Source organism: Microtus pennsylvanicus, chromosome 2 (assembly GCF_037038515.1).
Source record: "Microtus pennsylvanicus isolate mMicPen1 chromosome 2, mMicPen1.hap1, whole genome shotgun sequence".
NCBI classification, from domain to species: Eukaryota; Metazoa; Chordata; class Mammalia; order Rodentia; family Cricetidae; genus Microtus; species Microtus pennsylvanicus.
This window is the reverse complement of record NC_134580.1, coordinates 95534396-95551536: the sequence shown is the minus strand read 5'-3', so window position 1 is coordinate 95551536 and position 17141 is coordinate 95534396. Positions and strand designations below refer to the sequence as shown.

The 17141-nt window shown below is 47.6% G+C and overlaps 1 protein-coding gene across 1 annotated transcript in view; it reads left to right on the top strand.

Moving 5' to 3' along the window:
- Rasgrp1 (RAS guanyl releasing protein 1) overlaps positions 1-17141 on the top strand; it is a 65034-nt gene that overhangs the window by 35846 nt on the left and 12047 nt on the right. The window contains exons 4-10 of the mRNA XM_075961764.1: positions 4106-4168; positions 5160-5291; positions 8263-8416; positions 11528-11701; positions 12570-12686; positions 14461-14736; positions 16481-16561. Coding sequence (XP_075817879.1) covers positions 4106-4168; positions 5160-5291; positions 8263-8416; positions 11528-11701; positions 12570-12686; positions 14461-14736; positions 16481-16561 — 997 coding nt within the window. The remainder of the gene's footprint in view (positions 1-4105; positions 4169-5159; positions 5292-8262; positions 8417-11527; positions 11702-12569; positions 12687-14460; positions 14737-16480; positions 16562-17141) is intronic.

Sequence of the window (17141 nt, the reverse complement as noted above, 5' to 3'; positions counted from 1 at the left end):
GCATGTATACCTGTGTGTATGTGAACGTGTATGTGTGCACCTGTGTGCGTATGTATACCTGTGTGTATGTAAACATGTATGTGTGCACCTGTGTGCGTATGTATACCTGTGTGTATGTGAACTTGTATGTGTGCACCTGTGTGTGCATGTATACCTATATGTATGTGAACATGTATGTGTGCATGTATACCTGTGTGTATGTGAACTTGTATGTGTGCACCTGTGTGTGCATGTATACCTGTGTGTATGTGAACTTGTATGTGTGCACCTGTGTGTGCGTATGTATACCTGTGTGTATGTGAACGTGTATGTGTGCACCTGTGTGCGTATGTATACCTGTGTGTATGTGAACATGTATGTGTGCACCTGTGTGCGTATGTATACCTGTGTGTATGTGAACGTGTATGTGTGCACCTGTGTGCGTATGTATACCTGTGTGTATGTAAACGTGTATGTGTGCACCTGTGTGTATGTGAACTTATATGTGTGCACCTGTGTGCATGTATACCTGTGTGTATGTGAACTTGTATTGTGCGCCTGTGTGTGTAGCTTCTTTTTAGGTAGGACAGTATTATTTATGCTGACTTCTCTGAGTGGTAGATGGTCAAAGAAATCATCCTACAAATGCAGACATTAATATTTCTTGCTATTAAAAAATTTTTCCTTAAACACTAGTCACAAATCCTATTCATGCTACACAGACTGACCGGCACAGTTGTGAGCTCTGAATGGACTTTGTATGAGTCCTTCATCCGTCCTAGGCTCTGAAGAAAGGCTACATGATCTGCACTGCCTTCTTACTCTAGGCTGTGGCACTATGAGCCGCTTAGACCTTGTTAGATCTGCGCCCCCTGTGGCAGGATGTGGAAAGTGCCCACTTTTTCCTTCAGAGCACCAGCGATACTGTTGAGTTGTTGTCCCCAAGAGAAAAAGTGCTATAGGGGACCAGCCAGCACCTGAGGCCTAGGTCTCTGCGGATGAGTCAGGACATGTGACTGTGCAAATCCTTTTCCAAAAAACAAAACAAAACAAACAAAAAATCACTACAACCTAGGAAAGAAAGGGGGAGACGAAGCAGCCAGGACAGACTCGCTTCTCTAAACCTCCTTCATGAAGCTCTATCTTCCGTCTCAGAGACCAAGTTCCAGGGGCAATGACAAGGGTAGAGCTAGGGAGAAGGCCACCTAAGAGACATACCTATAGTAAGTAGGTGCCTCCTCTACAGAGACTTTCAAAGCAATTCACTCTGCTCTACCTGACTCCATGCACCAGTAACTGTGAACAAGGCCAGTAATTAAACACTTCTCCTTAAAGCTGTGCTCGTCTCAGAACCAAAAGTACTTGAGTGGCCTCCTTTGGGGCAGCACTGGGTGCTGTTCCTGCAGCAACCCCTTACACTGCCTGCCCTGCAACATCCCCCACGCACCACCCTCTCTCCGCTGTGCCCGCACCCAGCCCTTCAGCGGCACCTGCCCCCCAGCCGCGGCACATTCAAATGCCCCGCATCTAAAAATAACCTCAACCCTGTTTCCCCTTTCTTCGGCTGTTAGGATTAGAAATTGGATGTGAAACCTTCTGAAACGCTCTGCCTTCCCAGCTTCCAACCTCTCCTCCTACTCACTCCGCGGCACAACTGCAGCGCCCACGGAAGCACGCAGACTCTCCTCTGCTGTCGCCGGGGCCTCTCAGCTGCCAAGCCCAGGGGCTTCACTCCGTCCTTGCTCATACCTTCCAGAAGCACTGGACAGTCCAGGCCTCTGAGACCTTTCCCCCAGGACTCCTGAACTGTACCTTTCCATGACCTTCCTAGGTCCTTGTGGAACCTCTCCCAGAAGCACGCTTGCGCACACGGTCCATCTGCTGTCTTCTCACTCGGCAACCTTTTGTGGGAGGTTTCACGCGATGATTCCCCCACCACTCTATGGGCCCAGGATGGCTTTCAAGTTTTCAGTTCTCTATCATAAACTGAAGGTCTGGGCCAGCATATCCTGCTAACATTTTAAGGCATTCAAATTATTTGTTAGCTTGCCTCCAGTGTTTGTGTGTCTCTTTCCTTAACCCCACGTAGCATTCCAGTTTCTCCTCAACCCTGCACTGGCTCCTGTATTTTCAGTCGCAGGCAACAGTACCGTTGCCTAAAACAGGAGCAGCAGCCTTGAGCAGGCTGCCTTTGCCACGGCACACAGCCGAGAGCTGGGGGTACTTCCTCCTTCTGAAGGATGCTCAGAGCCTCGCAGTCCAGTGCTGCTGAGGTCTGCACAGAATGTAGCTCCTGTGCACCAAACATCAGGAGGCTAGGGAGCAGGCTACACTGGAAAACAATCCAGCTCCCTTGACTTGACATTTCCACTTAGCTCTTTCAAAAGAGAGGTGTATCTGTCTGTCTGTCTGTCTATCTGTGTCCCCTTCCCTTTTACTAAGGAAGAATAAAACTTTCAACAAGTTTTAAAAAGCTTGTTCTATGATAAAAGCATAGAACCCTGAAAGCATTTATCAAGAATGTGCCCTGTGCTATTTATGCTGATGCTACACATTTTCTTATCGCAACAAAGAAACGTGTGGTCATTCTATGTGCTTGGCTTCTGAGCCTTTCCCTTCATCCATCTGCCACTGGAAGCCTGGACATACTTTGATTTTGATTGTGTTGTTGATGTGGTTTTGTGTGGAAGAGGATTATGATGTGTGTGTGCACATGCATGCATGCACGCACGTGTGTGCGTGTTTAGTTTCAAGAACAGAGTTTAATAAGAAACAAATATATTCATATTTAATTTTTCAATTATATTTATTAAAATTACAAATTTTAGCATAATTCTTTGTATTTTCAAGATTACTTTGCTCATCTTTAAGAAGCACAGTGTCATATTTTTTTCTTGAGTTGTGATTTATCACTCTAATGGACTAACATTATCATAAATGTTCTAAAGCTGAGCATAAAATCAGTAAGCTTTCATCTTAAAACCTGTCTTCTGCACTTAACCAAATGTTCCACACTTAAGTTTCAAGTCTATGGGTCCAAGATGCTCAAGATCATTCAAAATGCCACAGGCTTTCCTAGGAAACAGAACACTGGGGTCCTGATGAGCCCCACCTTCTCTTATTTAACTGACTTTTCCAAGGGGAATACATTCACAGCATTTCCACCCCAGTTATGGGATTTGGGCTGGTTGTCACTAGACCCATCTCCCTGGCCCAGCTGGAAATCACTGACCCCTAGATTGCAATTACCATGTCTCAATTGTTAAAAGAGAAAGAGGCCGTGACCTTGAGGGACAGCCAGCCAGCTCTTCAAACTGTCAACAAAAGAAAGATGGTAGGACCCACCCATATTTACCATGGGACTAGGGTTCTCATCAGATATTTATTTATTTATTTATTTATTTATTTATTTATTTATTTATTTATTATGTATACAATATTCTTTCTGCATGTATGCCTGAAGGCCAGAAGAAGGCACCAGACCTCATTACAGATGGTTGCTGGGAATTGAACTCAGGACCTTTGGAAGAGCAGGCAATGCTCTTAACCGTCTCATCAGATTCTTAAATATGCAAATACATTTTTCTTATATCTCAAAAGACAGGTAAACACAAGGATTTTTTTGTTGTTGTTCCTTCAAAATAGTCAGAATTATAAAGACTGTTAAAGCGCTCTTTGGTTATATTTTTGGATTCCTCTGTTGCCTTGCCATGGCAATGCACAAGGTGGGTCAAATAATGCCTGATGTGTGTGTGTGTGTGTGTGTGTGCATGTGTGTATATGTGTGTATATGTACATATGTATACATATATATGTATATGTGTATATAGGAGAAAATGTTCATGTTATTGTTCTTAATTATCAACACATTTGAATAAATATGGATATATATTTTCTTAAATCACTGCCCATGTAGTTACTGCATAAATCAATTACTGGAAAATTTTTTAAAGATTCAGGAGATCTCTAACTTATTCATTCAGCTGGACTCCTAGTTCCTAGTCCCTTGAGCACAAGCAAGAAGAAATTTGCCCATATTTCCGAGTTTGATTTGGTAAATACTTCCAAAGACTGAAGTTTTATGGTTTCTGTAATATGTCTTCATTTCCCTTAACCACGGCCCTACATATAAGGATGCCTTGGAGAAGCAATCTCCGGGAATTTGTCTGAAGATCTGCTATTTTGTCAGGTAATGTCTGCATGATTTGAAGACTATGTGGAGTGCGGTGAGATGAAAAGATGCTCTCTGGACTTCTGCTCTTTCTGGTCCTCCTAGTCTGCATCTCCCAGTCTCTGCCTGATGTGGGGTTGGTGAAGATCTTTTCCCATTCTGTAGGCTGTTGTTTTGTCTTGTTGACTGTGTCCTTTGCTTTTCAGTTTCAGGAGGTCCCATTTATTAATTGTTTTTCTCAGTGTCTGTCAGCCATTAAAGACTAGGTTCACAACCAAAAATTTAAGTGTTTTTAGTAGTTTTTACTAATTTGTAAGTTAACATGAAATTCATTGGTTGCATTATGACGTTTTCAAACATAAATGTCATTATACTTTGTTCCTTTCCATCCCTTTCTGCTTATGTTCCCCTGTCTCACCATGCCCTTGCTTTTGCATGCCTTTAATCCCAGGACTGGAGAAGCAGAGGCAGACAGATCTCTTGAGTACGATGCCAGCCTGGTCTACAGACTGAGCTCCAGAACAGCCAGACCTATATAGAGAAACCCCGTCTCAAAAAACAAAACAACAACAACAAAAACATAAAATCAGTATGTGTGTGTGTGTAGAATGCTTTTATAATGTGTATCTTTTGCTTAGCTTTCTGTTGTAAAAAAATCTAAGTTTTTGGTAAGCATTATTTTTTATAGTTATAGCAACATATAATAAAACAAACTTTGCACACCCCAGTTTTGAATATTTGCTTGTTTACAGGGCCATGTCTAGATCCTGTCTGGCTTCTCTGATATGACAGGCCTTGTCCCGTCAAAGCATTTGTGTGTGGAGACACTAAAGCCTGCTAGACGGTTTTCTTCCCTCCCAGGCATCCCCTACCCCCAGACTTTTTTTTTACCACAGACAAATGACCCTCTGTCTTCTTCTGAGAACTTTTTGTAGCCTCAGATTCCTTTGGGAATCTGCCTAACTGCGAAGCCCTAGGCTCAGTGTTTTTCCTAACTCCCTCTTTGTAGGTATTGGATAACAGAATTCTGGATCATGTTCAAAATGGACGCCAGCTTGACCAGCACCATGGAAGAGTTTCAGGACCTGGTGAAAGCCAACGGTGAGGAGTCACACTGCCGCCTCATTGACACGACACAAATGTGAGTGTTAAGGTCCTGGTGGGTCCCTCAAAACCACTTCCCTCCAGTAACCTGAGCTGTGTTGCTGGGCCTCTAATTCTCTCCACCTCCAAGAAGGCTCAGAGAGCCCCACCAAAGATAACTTGACAATTTGACATTTTGTTTTGTTTTTGTTTGTGTGTGTGTGTGTGTGTGTGTATGTTTTCTTCGAGACAGGGTTTCCCTGTGTAGCCCTGACTGTCCTTGGAACTCACTCTGTAGACTAGGCTGGCCTTGAACTCGCAGAGATCTACCTGCCTCTGCCTCCTGAGTGCTGGGCTTAAAGATGTGCGCCACCACCAGATAACTTGACATTCACTAGGGAAGCAGAGAGGTCCCCAGTGAAGAAGCTGCAGGGGATGGGAGCTAAGAGCAGAAGGTAGTCAGTCCGTGAGAAACCAAAAGTCCAGTGTCTGGACCAAGGCCTTATTTGTAGTTGGTACAACAGGCACCCCTGCACTAACATGGCCCAGGCACTAGTGCCAAATGTCCCAAGCAGAGAGTGAGAACACGTGGTAGATGTCTGTGTAAGACCATTAGGTTCTCAGAGCCGAGAAGGAGCTCGGGGATGTTTACATTGTTCTTCGAGTTCCTTATTCACACAGTTGGCTCACTCAGGAAAATGAGGCCTTCTTAATTTGGAGAAGAAGGTCACACATATTACATGCTGGGGTTTTTATGTGTGGTTAATTATTTTGCAATAATACCAATTCCCAAAATACAGAGTTCTAGAATGGCAGCATATTGGAGAGATTAATTCACACAAAATCCTGTTTTTGCCTGGGGGCTGTGACTGACTGGTCTGGGGGCTGTGACTGGTCTGGGGGCTGTGACTGACTGGTCTGGGGGCTGTGACTGGTCTGGGGCTGTGACTGGCCTGGGGGCTATGACTGACTGGTCTGTGGGCTGTGACTGACTGGTCTGTGGGCTGTGACTGGTCTGGGGCTGTGACTGGCCTGGGGGCTGTGACTGGCCTGGGGGCTGTGACTGACTGGTCTGGGGCTGTGACTGGTCTGTGGGCTGTGACTGGTCTGGGGCTGTGACTGGCCTGGGGGCTGTGACTGGCCTGGGGGCTGTGACTGACTGGTCTGGGGCTGTGACTGACTGGTCTGGGGCTGTGACTGGTCTGGGGGCTGTGACTGGTCTGGGGCTGTGACTGGTCTGGGGGCTGTGACTGGTCTGGGGGCTGTGACTGGCCTGGGGGCTGTGACTGACTGGTCTGGGGCTGTGACTGACTGGTCTGGGGCTGTGACTGGTCTGGGGGCTGTGACTGGTCTGGGGGCTGTGACTGGTCTTGGGGCTGTGACTGACTGGTCTGGGGCTGTGACTGGTCTGGGGCTGTGACTGACTGGTCTGGGGCTGTGACTGACTGGTCTGGGGCTGTGACTGACTGGTCTGGGGCTGTGACTGGTCTGTGGGCTGTGACTGGTCTGGGGCTGTGACTGGCCTGGGGGCTGTGACTGGCCTGGGGGCTGTGACTGACTGGTCTGGGGCTGTGACTGACTGGTCTGGGGCTGTGACTGGTCTGGGGGCTGTGACTGGTCTGGGGCTGTGACTGGTCTGGGGGCTGTGACTGGTCTGGGGGCTGTGACTGGCCTGGGGGCTGTGACTGACTGGTCTGGGGCTGTGACTGACTGGTCTGGGGCTGTGACTGGTCTGGGGGCTGTGACTGGTCTGGGGGCTGTGACTGGTCTTGGGGCTGTGACTGACTGGCCTGGGGGCTGTGACTGGTCTGGGGCTGTGACTGGTCTGGGGCTGTGACTGGTCTGGGGGCTGTGACTGGTCTGGGGGCTGTGACTGGTCTGGGGCTGTGACTGGTCTCTACCCCTCATCTTGTTGCTGCCATCTGTTTGACGCAGCTGAGCTGTGCACTAGCGGCGGAGCTGTAACTGCTCTCCGAGTCAGGCTTGTAACACCCATCCACAAAGAAATGATTTCAAAGCTGTATGCATCAATCCCAGATCAATCTGCCCATCCACGTGGGTCCTCTCTTACTTCTTTGCTTGGAATTACACAACTTGATAGATAAAAGAGTTGCTTTTTTTTCAAAGTAACAACCTTTCCATTTTAAAGATGAAAAAAAAAAAAGCCTAGAATCCAGGCTACTTGGTTTCTAGCCGGATTTTCTCTCCCAGAATTTTTCACCGTGCGTTCTTTAGAAAATGTTAGTTGAGGATACGGCCTGACTTGATGTATTTAGGTTACTTTTTCCTTTGCCATACATTTGAGAGTCTTGAATACAATGTGGGAGAGATCTACAGAATTGCAGCCTTGCCCAAACTTAAAATCAGGCAACGCATATGTCCAGAGCCAACAAAGCTCTCAGAAATGCCCTTTAGAAACACAAATTTATGCCCGCTGCTTTCCAACACTGCTTTCCTCTGCTTAGCATGAAACAGAGACTAAGAGAGACTCTGGGGAGAGCTGTGAGGACATCAAGGCATCACTGGGTCGTTCTAGGGCCAGCTAGTTTATATGGCCACTTTTGTAACTGGGGACATTGAAGGAAAATAACTTGTTTCTGCCCAGGGTGACCTCAGGTTCCTACCAATGATCCTTGCAGCAGAGTGTCTTCTCTCTGTTTCTCTTTGAGTTCTGCTGGTTCTACCTCCTCTTATGAATGCCGCCAACAGTCCTGCGACCCTCACAGCAATGAAGGAACGCATCAGAAGAGTAGCTATATTAAGACCAGAAGAAGAGCCAGGACTAAAGCCTAAAAGTGTCCCTTCCCACTTCCCTGCTGTCCCTCTTACTGAATCCAGGAGGCTCACTTCTTTGGATTGCTATCCCAGGGGAACAATTGACTGGGGAAAACTCAGCTGGTGCGCTATTTGCGCCCACCGAAGCTCGCTGTGCGTTGGGTATTCTGTGGATAATGCTAGTGTGCTCACTCCTGAAGAGCAGCTGTGGTTTATTCTTCCTGTCATCTCCCTTTCTCTTCTCCCCACAACAGTAATTCTCGAGACTGGTCCAGGAAACTGACCCAGAGGATAAAATCAAACACCAGCAAGAAGCGGAAAGTCTCCCTGCTGTTTGACCATCTGGAACCCGAGGAACTGTCTGAACACCTCACCTACCTTGAGTTCAAGTCCTTCCGAAGGATCTCTGTACGTAGCCAAGGGGCGAGAGGAAACCTACTCTGGGGAGCTTAGGGACACGAGCAGAGGATATCAGCAGCCAGCTGCCCTCCTGACCCAGCATGATCCCCTCCCTGCCGTGGTGCCAGATTTCCCTAGCAGGCATCATGGGATCTGGAAACCCAAAGCCATCAGATCTCCTTTGGCTGCCTGGGCTCTGCTTCCCCTTGTCACACCCTCTGTGCCCACAGACCGTCCATTCTAGCATTCACTCAGTCTATCAAGATATGTGCTGGGTGCGGGGTACACATGATATCCTGCATGCAGGCTTGCCTGTGAGGATGCACACGCCCTCCCACCCTGAAAATCATTACACTTTCAGAAAACTGTTTTATAATTTGTTTAAAAAAAAAAAAAAGAAGAAGAACAAAAGAAAAAGCGGGAGTAGGTTCCCTAGGAGTTGGGATTCCAGGGTAGGCTTTGAATAGCTCTGGGAAGTCCTAAAAATAAAACAAAGATGGCCCGTCTTTCTAAAACATACTTAAATTCCTGAAACAGTGCCGACATGGCCGGCATTACCATACTTATGCTTACCTAACTCATGCTGCTGGTATAGCCAAGCAGAGCAAAGGTAGAGAGAGCTGAAGGGAGAGAGGGGGCTTTACTTAACCATCGGCAACCGTCCCGGCACATCCTGTTCTCACTACGGTCCTCCCAACTAACTCCACAGGACACCCGAGACACTGTTCCACACAAGAGAGCTTGTCACCGTGTTAGCTGCAACCTGCTATCCCCGGCCAATGTGCTTTTCTGAAATATGACACACTTATTCCACTCAGGCGCCCCTCCCTCCCCCAGGGACCGTCTTCAGTTTTCGCTCTGAGGCTAGTCAGTACTTTGCTGGTGCCTTAGAATGACCTGTGTTCCCCAGGTGGAGGGTGGAGGGTCACGGGATTGATTTGAGCAAGGGCTACACAGCTTATTCCAGTTGAGGCTCAGGTCTCCCAGTCACTCAGCCCCAACTTCCTGAGCCCAGCTGCTTGTGGAAGGAGATGAGCAAACCAGATCGCAGAGATTATGTCATAGCTTCTCCCATAACACCCTGACTGCCATCACCCAACCAGAGACCCAAGAGCTTCCCCTTGGAGCTGGATCCAAAGGCTCCCCGGTGCCAACTACCTAGTTTCCTCCTGGGCACCCCTCAGATAAAGCACTGGGCCCCCATTGTGAGGCTGGGAATTTTCCATTTAACCCACCTCCTGGGTCCCAAGGCTAGACAGAGCTGAAAGCCTTTGAAAAGGGAACGTTATCACATTGGAAATCAGAGCTGTGCCGGAGAAACTGGCAGAGCTGTCCTGGGCCTGCGTGATGTCTGCTTGATGCCGGTGCTCAGCTGTGGGGACGCAGAAGTGGAGGGAGGAGAAGGAATCAGAGCCAGCCTCTCTGGGTGGAACAGTGTTCTGTTTACAGATAAAAGCCTTCTCTCTTTTGAGTGCCGTGGCCCCTTCATAGAAGGCTTTTTCAGTGGGTTCTTGTTTGCTTTTATTTTTCCTATGCAGTTACAAATAGTAACTTTCCCTCCAACATTGGGGAAATGTAGCTCTGCTGTGATTTTTTTTTAGCCCTTTATGGGAAAACTTTATTTCGTGGATAATTCTCTCTCTTTAAAGAGACAAATGGATTGAACTTATTTCAAGTGAGAAGGGACATAGTGCATTCGTCGTAATGAGGGTGAACACTTCCTCTTAGAGCCAGGTAGACCTTTGCTTGCTGTGGCAGTCCTCCCAGCTCTTCTAAAAAGTGCGATTGTCTCACTGGGATATGTGCACCTGCCAGCAATCGCAGCACCATGGATGGAGATCGATTAATGGGCATCTGGGCATCTGTTTTATTTAGGCAAAACAGACATTCATGTTCTCTCTCTCTCTCTCTCTCTCTCTCTCTCTCTCTCTCTCTGTGTGTGTGTGTGTGTGTGTGTGTGTAGTCTCGAAAGTTGCTTTTCCACCACACCACAAGTCTAACAGGTGTGATTAGTGGGAGTGGCCAGTCTTTCTCCGGTTGGCATTCCCATCATCTCTGGAGCACTAGGAAAGTGGCACAGCCCGGCATGCGCTGGCGCTTAGATTGGTCCTGATGCTTCGCTCACATTCTACTGGCTATCTGACCTGCCCACCCCGGCTTTCAAAGTGCAGAGATCAGCACATCACCACAGCCTCCCATAGCAGTATCCCGGGAGACTAGGTTCTTCTTTACTGCTGAAGCCGAGAGACATGTCAGCTATAATCATCACTTAGACCACACAGTCCCATTGATATCAATGGGACACTTGCAGTCCCATTGTTGCCCATAGCTAATGCTACTGACAGGTTGGGAAAACAAGGTCACTGTGTGTCTACTTAGCTGTGTTTCGGGTACCTTGGCCCCTGCTCAGGGTAGTTCAGACAGGCTAGTGTTAGCATGATCTTCCTGTTAGCACCACCGCACGTTTGCGTGGAACTGTGCTTCCATACCATGTGTTATCTTGATGTCTATAGCAGGCTCGCGTCCTAAGCAGGGAGGTTTTATGATCACAGCTTTTGTAGACAGCAGATGGTTCTAGAAGGAGAATTGTGTTCTCCAACAGGAGATTCACAGCTAGAACTAATAAACATTTTCTACTGTGCTGTGCTCTGTTCAGGAGGGAGAAAGCTATCTTCTCAAGTACGTCATTTGGGTAATTACTTGGGAGCCTGGAGAGATGGCTCAGCGGTTAAGAGCATTGCCTGCTCTTCCAAAGGTCCTGAGTTCAATTCCCAGCAACCACATGGTGGCTCACAACCATCTGAAATGAGGTCTGGTGCCCTCTTCTGGCCTTCAGGCATACACGCAGAAAGAATATTGTATACATAATAAATAAATATTAAAAAAAAAAGGTCCTGGGTTAATTACTTGTATCCATCCTTATGCGCCTAATGGACGTCATACAGAGAGATCCCAATGTGACCTCCCATCCATCGTTCTTTGTGACCTGGTAGCAAAGATGCCAGGGCGGTAGCCACAGGCTTGTTTGCCCATACTGGTTCCCAGCCACCAGTGAGCAGAGCTGATGTGCCCCTCGGAACTCCAAGAATACCTGATGGTTGTCCTTTTTTTTCCCTCCAGTTCTCTGATTATCAAAATTACCTGGTAAATAGCTGTGTGAAGGAGAACCCCACCATGGAGCGGTCCATCGCCCTGTGCAATGGCATCTCCCAGTGGGTACAGCTGATGGTGCTCAGCCGTCCCACCCCGCAGCTGCGCGCAGAGGTCTTCATCAAGTTCATCCACGTGGCTCAGGTAAGTGGCTGGACTGAGATCCTAGGCCGTGGGGTAAATGACTTCTTCCTTGAGTCCAGCGTATCAGAGTTATGTCCCCTCCGACACACAACGAGGCGTGTGCGCCTTCTGTTGTCTGCTGGTCTAGACATGCAGCTCTTCTTCGTTCTCACCCGGGAGCAAAGTGGAAGGCCATGTGGACCACGTCAAGATCCACACTCAGCTCTGTAATGCTTTTTCGGGAGACACATGAGCTTCTCATAACTAGACATACGGCCAGCAGATAGGCAGAGCCAGCCCAGCCTGAGTTGTCTTAGGTTCTTGAGTTGAGGCTCCGTGAATAGCATGGTCGATGTTTAAGGAGCAGAGATCCTAACTTCTCTTCCCCAGCTATTATCCTTCACTGGCATAAGCACACATAAGATCCTCAACAATAAGCCTGGCAATAGGATAAAGAAAATACGGTTGTACCTGTTACATTTTCCAACCCAGAATGGCCTGCACCAGTATTTCCCCAAGTTTGGAAATGGCCCACATCGGCTCTGATATTTATTAAAGACAGATGTGACATACTTTCTAAGCCTATCCCCAGTCTAGGGAGCCAGAACGTATGGTGTTAGCTCCAGAAGTCTTCATTGTATGTACTCAATGATCCTTAGACACCAACGGTTTAGATGATAGTTCACAGATCAGATACCACGAAAGAGAGCCATGTGTCCTCCCTGCTGATCTCGGATCTGCTCTAGAGGTCAATAAAAAGGGAGAAAACTGAAGCCCCTGGCTGTTAGTCTGACGTTATACAGAAAATGCACAGCACAGAGATGTCGCCTCTAGGCACCCCCGTGTGATGACATGTACAGTGACTGTTGTCATGTGTCCTGTGCCACAGAAGCTCCACCAGCTGCAGAACTTCAACACGCTGATGGCTGTGATCGGGGGGCTGTGCCACAGCTCCATCTCCAGGCTCAAGGAGACAAGTTCACATGTCCCGCATGAGATCAATAAGGTCAGTGACCTGTGTGTTCCGGGGCCCCGAAGACTACACACCCCTGCTCAACCAGGTTAGGGGCCAGGCAGGCAAACCGTAAGGAAATCAGGATGCGTGAGTCACAGACCGGAGCGTGTGTGAGATTCTGCCCGGCTGCAGTGTCACTGTGCCTCTCTCTGACAGACCACTGAGAAGAAATAACGTGTGCCTCTTCCCTGTGTCTACAAGGCGTCAAATGTTCAATACTCTCCTAGTCTCTCCTCACTTCGGAATGTTTCACCCAAACAAATAGAAGCTCAGTTGCTCATAGCGTGTGTCAGATGTATTTATGCAGTGGCAGCCTGGAGCCCTAGCTCACCCAGCACACTTGCAGACTTTCCGGACCCTTGAATTTCCAGAGCTGGAAATGTACTCTTTAGATACGGTATTGTTGAGAAGGGCCTGGTCACCGAGCTGCATCCCCTGGTCACTTGCTACGGTTTTATGACACGGTTTACTCACAATGGTTTCCTGAAGTGTCTCATGGACTGTCCCGCACTCTTAGTTAGATGTCACAGGATCTCCTTAATCTCTGTGGCAGAGGGTTGCTAGCGTACGTACCGCCCACCGTGATGTGGTGAGCCGTGCATGGCACGGGCTAGGTAATGATGGCTGTTTGAGCGCTGTCATCTCGTGTCTCGGGACTTTGCTATCCACAAATCATAAACATCCTAACCTGGAAGAGGGGGTTCTTTATAGGGAAAGATTCCTGAGTCTCGATATCCCTGTCCATCATCCTCCTTACAAGGAGTCTCTTTTAATTAGCCCCTCCCATCGCCATGCTGGACCCGTGAGAAGCCCCTTCTCTATGGCTGGGTACCCAGAAATGTCTTTAGTCACCTTTTCATTCCCAACAGTTCTACTGAACTGTTACTGAAAAGATCGCTTAGGTATCAGAAACCATGGAAACACTAACAAAAATTAATATATCTTACATCCCGCTGTTCATCTCATCTCGTGGGTTCACATAGCTCACACCTGCCCGCAGTATTTGACAAAGGGATGACGGGGGATCTCTTGCTGTCTCGGAATGACTGGGTGGGCACAGTCCAAGCCTCTACTCCCTCACTGTATAGACATGGCTCTTGTTAAAGAGAATTTGGCATAGAGTCTAACTAATAGGGTTATCACATGTGAAGACATGATGGCAAAGCCACCCCGCTTCACTTCTGAAAAGCTGACATCATCATACTCGGGGAGCAGGGTTCTGACACCAACCCGGTGTGTTTGAGAAGACTGTCTTTGGCTGCTCCCTTTAGGCATGGGCCCATTTTGAGAATCTTGAGCCACAGAATAGTAACCTGTCCTCCCCAAATAAAACACAGCTTCCCAGGCCAGCAGCTAAGGCTATGCCTGCTGACCTCACAAGCTGGACACGATTCAACATGATGTTTCTGGAGGCTTCCAAGGACACCAGGGAAGGCAACTTACAGTTTGGGGTTCCGAAGACACTTATTTACGGTGTATCCTCCTGCACCTCTAATTGTTGTGTCAAGAGCTTATATTAGTTCTAAGAATAAATCGTTTTGATATAAAATGATAAAATCGAGGAACACATACTTCGGTTATGACTATGCTCTGACATTTGACGTGGCTGGAGTTTTAATTTGAGAGTTGTAATAGCTACAAATGAGATGCGTCATGCATGGTTCAATGAATGCAGAATGGGGTAAAATCACGGCAGACATGCGCGTAAGCAAGGTGGCACACTCGGCCTCACAGGCATCTGTGACCAGTCTGCTCTGCTTTGTAGGTTCTGGGTGAGATGACTGAACTGCTGTCCTCCTGCAGAAACTATGACAACTACAGGCGAGCCTATGGGGAGTGCACCCACTTCAAAATCCCCATCCTGGGGGTGCACCTCAAGGACCTCATTTCCCTGTATGAAGCCATGCCCGACTATCTGGAGGATGGGAAGGTGAACGTCCAAAAGCTCCTGGCCCTTTACAATCATATCAATGAACTGGTCCAGCTGCAAGAGGTGGCCCCACCACTGGATGCCAACAAGGACTTGGTGCACCTGCTAACGGTGAGATCCCCATGGGAGAATAATTACTACGTACTAGCTATGTGCCGGGTCCATTCGACTTCCCTTCCCATACACTGCCAGCTCCTCTTTAGGAAAGGGATTCAGAGACACAAAGTTCAGCTTCGCAGAGGAGCTGACATTATTAAGCAACTTAGAATCGAGCTGGGGAGCGGGACCCAGAGGCTTTCTTTTAAGCAGTGTGCCTTGTAAACTTCGAGGGGTGTGCTCCTATTCTTGCAAAAAGCTGTTCCTAAGTTTTCAAGGTGGAGCTGATAGCAAATCAGATGCAAACCTTGGTCACTAGTGGAGACAGCGTGTTCTCACTAAATACAATAAGGCAGGGGTAAAAAACAAACAAAGCAACAAGACTAGCTAGTTTCAGCTTAGATCTCTGTGCCCGAACACAACATCCCAGCCAAGGGTGGGTGTGGGGAGTGGAGATCAGCTTTGCAGTGGGTGCGGGTGACATCTGCTGCACTTCCTTCCAAACTCGTGATGCTTCAGATTGCTAGCTGCACAAATGTGGGCCTCTGCTCTCCAATCTGCTCCCTCCTCTCTGAACTCTAAGAGGCCAGTCTTGGGGTGATCCAAACCTCCTGTTCTAAAATTACACAAGTTGAAACTTGGCTTCTCTGTCCCCAGTGGGAGGAATGGTGGCCAGGGTCTCTTCCTGCCTCACAGAGCATGTTGATGGAGCCTGGGCTTCACCCCCAGCTTGGGTGCAGTTTGGGGGTTCAAGCCCTCTTTCTTTAAACAAGTGACTTTGGCAAGTCTCACACACCAACATCAAGTCTTTAGAGATGCATAGATAATAAATCACAAATAAAGAGAACATCTTAGAACTTGGTCAGTATTTAAGAACATTCTAACAGGAACGAATTAAAGTTTTCCCTCAGGATTTTCATTTTATATTTGTTTGTATGTATACGTGTTTGTCTGTGCACAAGATGGAGCAATGGCTCACACGCGCGCTCACACACATGCACACATGCACGTGCACACACACACACATGTGCACACATGCCATGGTGTGGGTATGGATGTTAGAAAACAACTTTGTGGAGTCGTTTCTCTTCTTCCAGCTTTATCTTGGTTCCAGAAACTAAGCTTAGGTCTCCAGGCTTCCACAGCAAGTGATTTTACCTGCAAAGGCATCTTACTGGCCCCAACTTAGTGTTTTCCAAACTGCTGAGTCTGGAGAGATGGCTTGTGGTTAAGAATACTTGCTGCACTTACAGATGACCAGGGTTCGGTTCCCAGCATCCACATGGTGATTCCCAACCATCAGTAACTCCAGCTCTAGGGAAACTAATGCCTTCTTCTGACCTCTGTAGGCGTAAGCACACCATGCACACATACTTACATGCAGGCATAGTGCTCAAACATACAGGAAAATGAATACATCTAAAAACAAACAAAATCCCTGCTAAGCACTAAGAAAATGGGCTGGAGAGATGGCTCAGCAGTTAAGAGCACTGCCTGCTCTTCCAGAGGTCCTGAGTTCAATTCCCAGAAATCATGTGGTGGCTCACAACTACTTGTAGTAAGATATGACGCCCTCTTCTGGCCTACAGGCAAACAGAACATGCCTGCAGGCATGCAGACAGAACACTGTATATATAATAAATAAACCTAAAAAAATGGAAAAGAAAATGAACCACTGGGAAAATGTAGCCAAGAATAAGACCTCAGGTCTAGGAAAGGTAGTGTTCCAGAAATGAACCGTGTTCTGCTTCAACTTCAGTTATCCCTGGATCTGTACTACACAGAAGATGAAATCTATGAGCTCTCCTATGCCCGTGAACCAAGGAACCACAGAGCCCCGGTAAGTTTCTTATCCTGACGCTGAGTGTAACCGGCCTTAGAAAGTTCCTCAGATTCCTTCTCAAGAAGCTGGGCTTCAGTTGCTTACTAAGTGTACGTTTTGTGCTGTGTGCTCAGCTTTGGGCAAGGCTTCTCAACATAAGTGTAACACATAGTTCTTATCCATCAGCAGCTTGTTGTTAAGATGAAGGGGCCACTGTGTGAACAGGAAATGACTGTGTGCCCAATGGGGGTGGGGTCAAATTTGTCAGCGGCAGTGTTACAAAGCACGGTGCTGTCTCCCTCCTGTCAAAGGGTCCCCACGTCTTGTTTCTAAAACAGGATGATGACAGCAACACTCACACTAAAAAGCAAAATTCATAAAACTTCCTACCATGGTAGAAAGAAAAATGTCGGTGGCCTGTGGTGTTCTGGGTTCGGAAGGTACTGGATCTTCTGAACTCCTGTGCCCACTAGGACTCAAAACAGCACCAAGTCCTGGTTTTGCACACAGTAGGACCATTACAGGTTACCTGAGCCTGCCTCTCTTACTGACAAGTAAGCCCCAGAATTCTTTCCATCTCCTAGAAGGCTTCCTAACT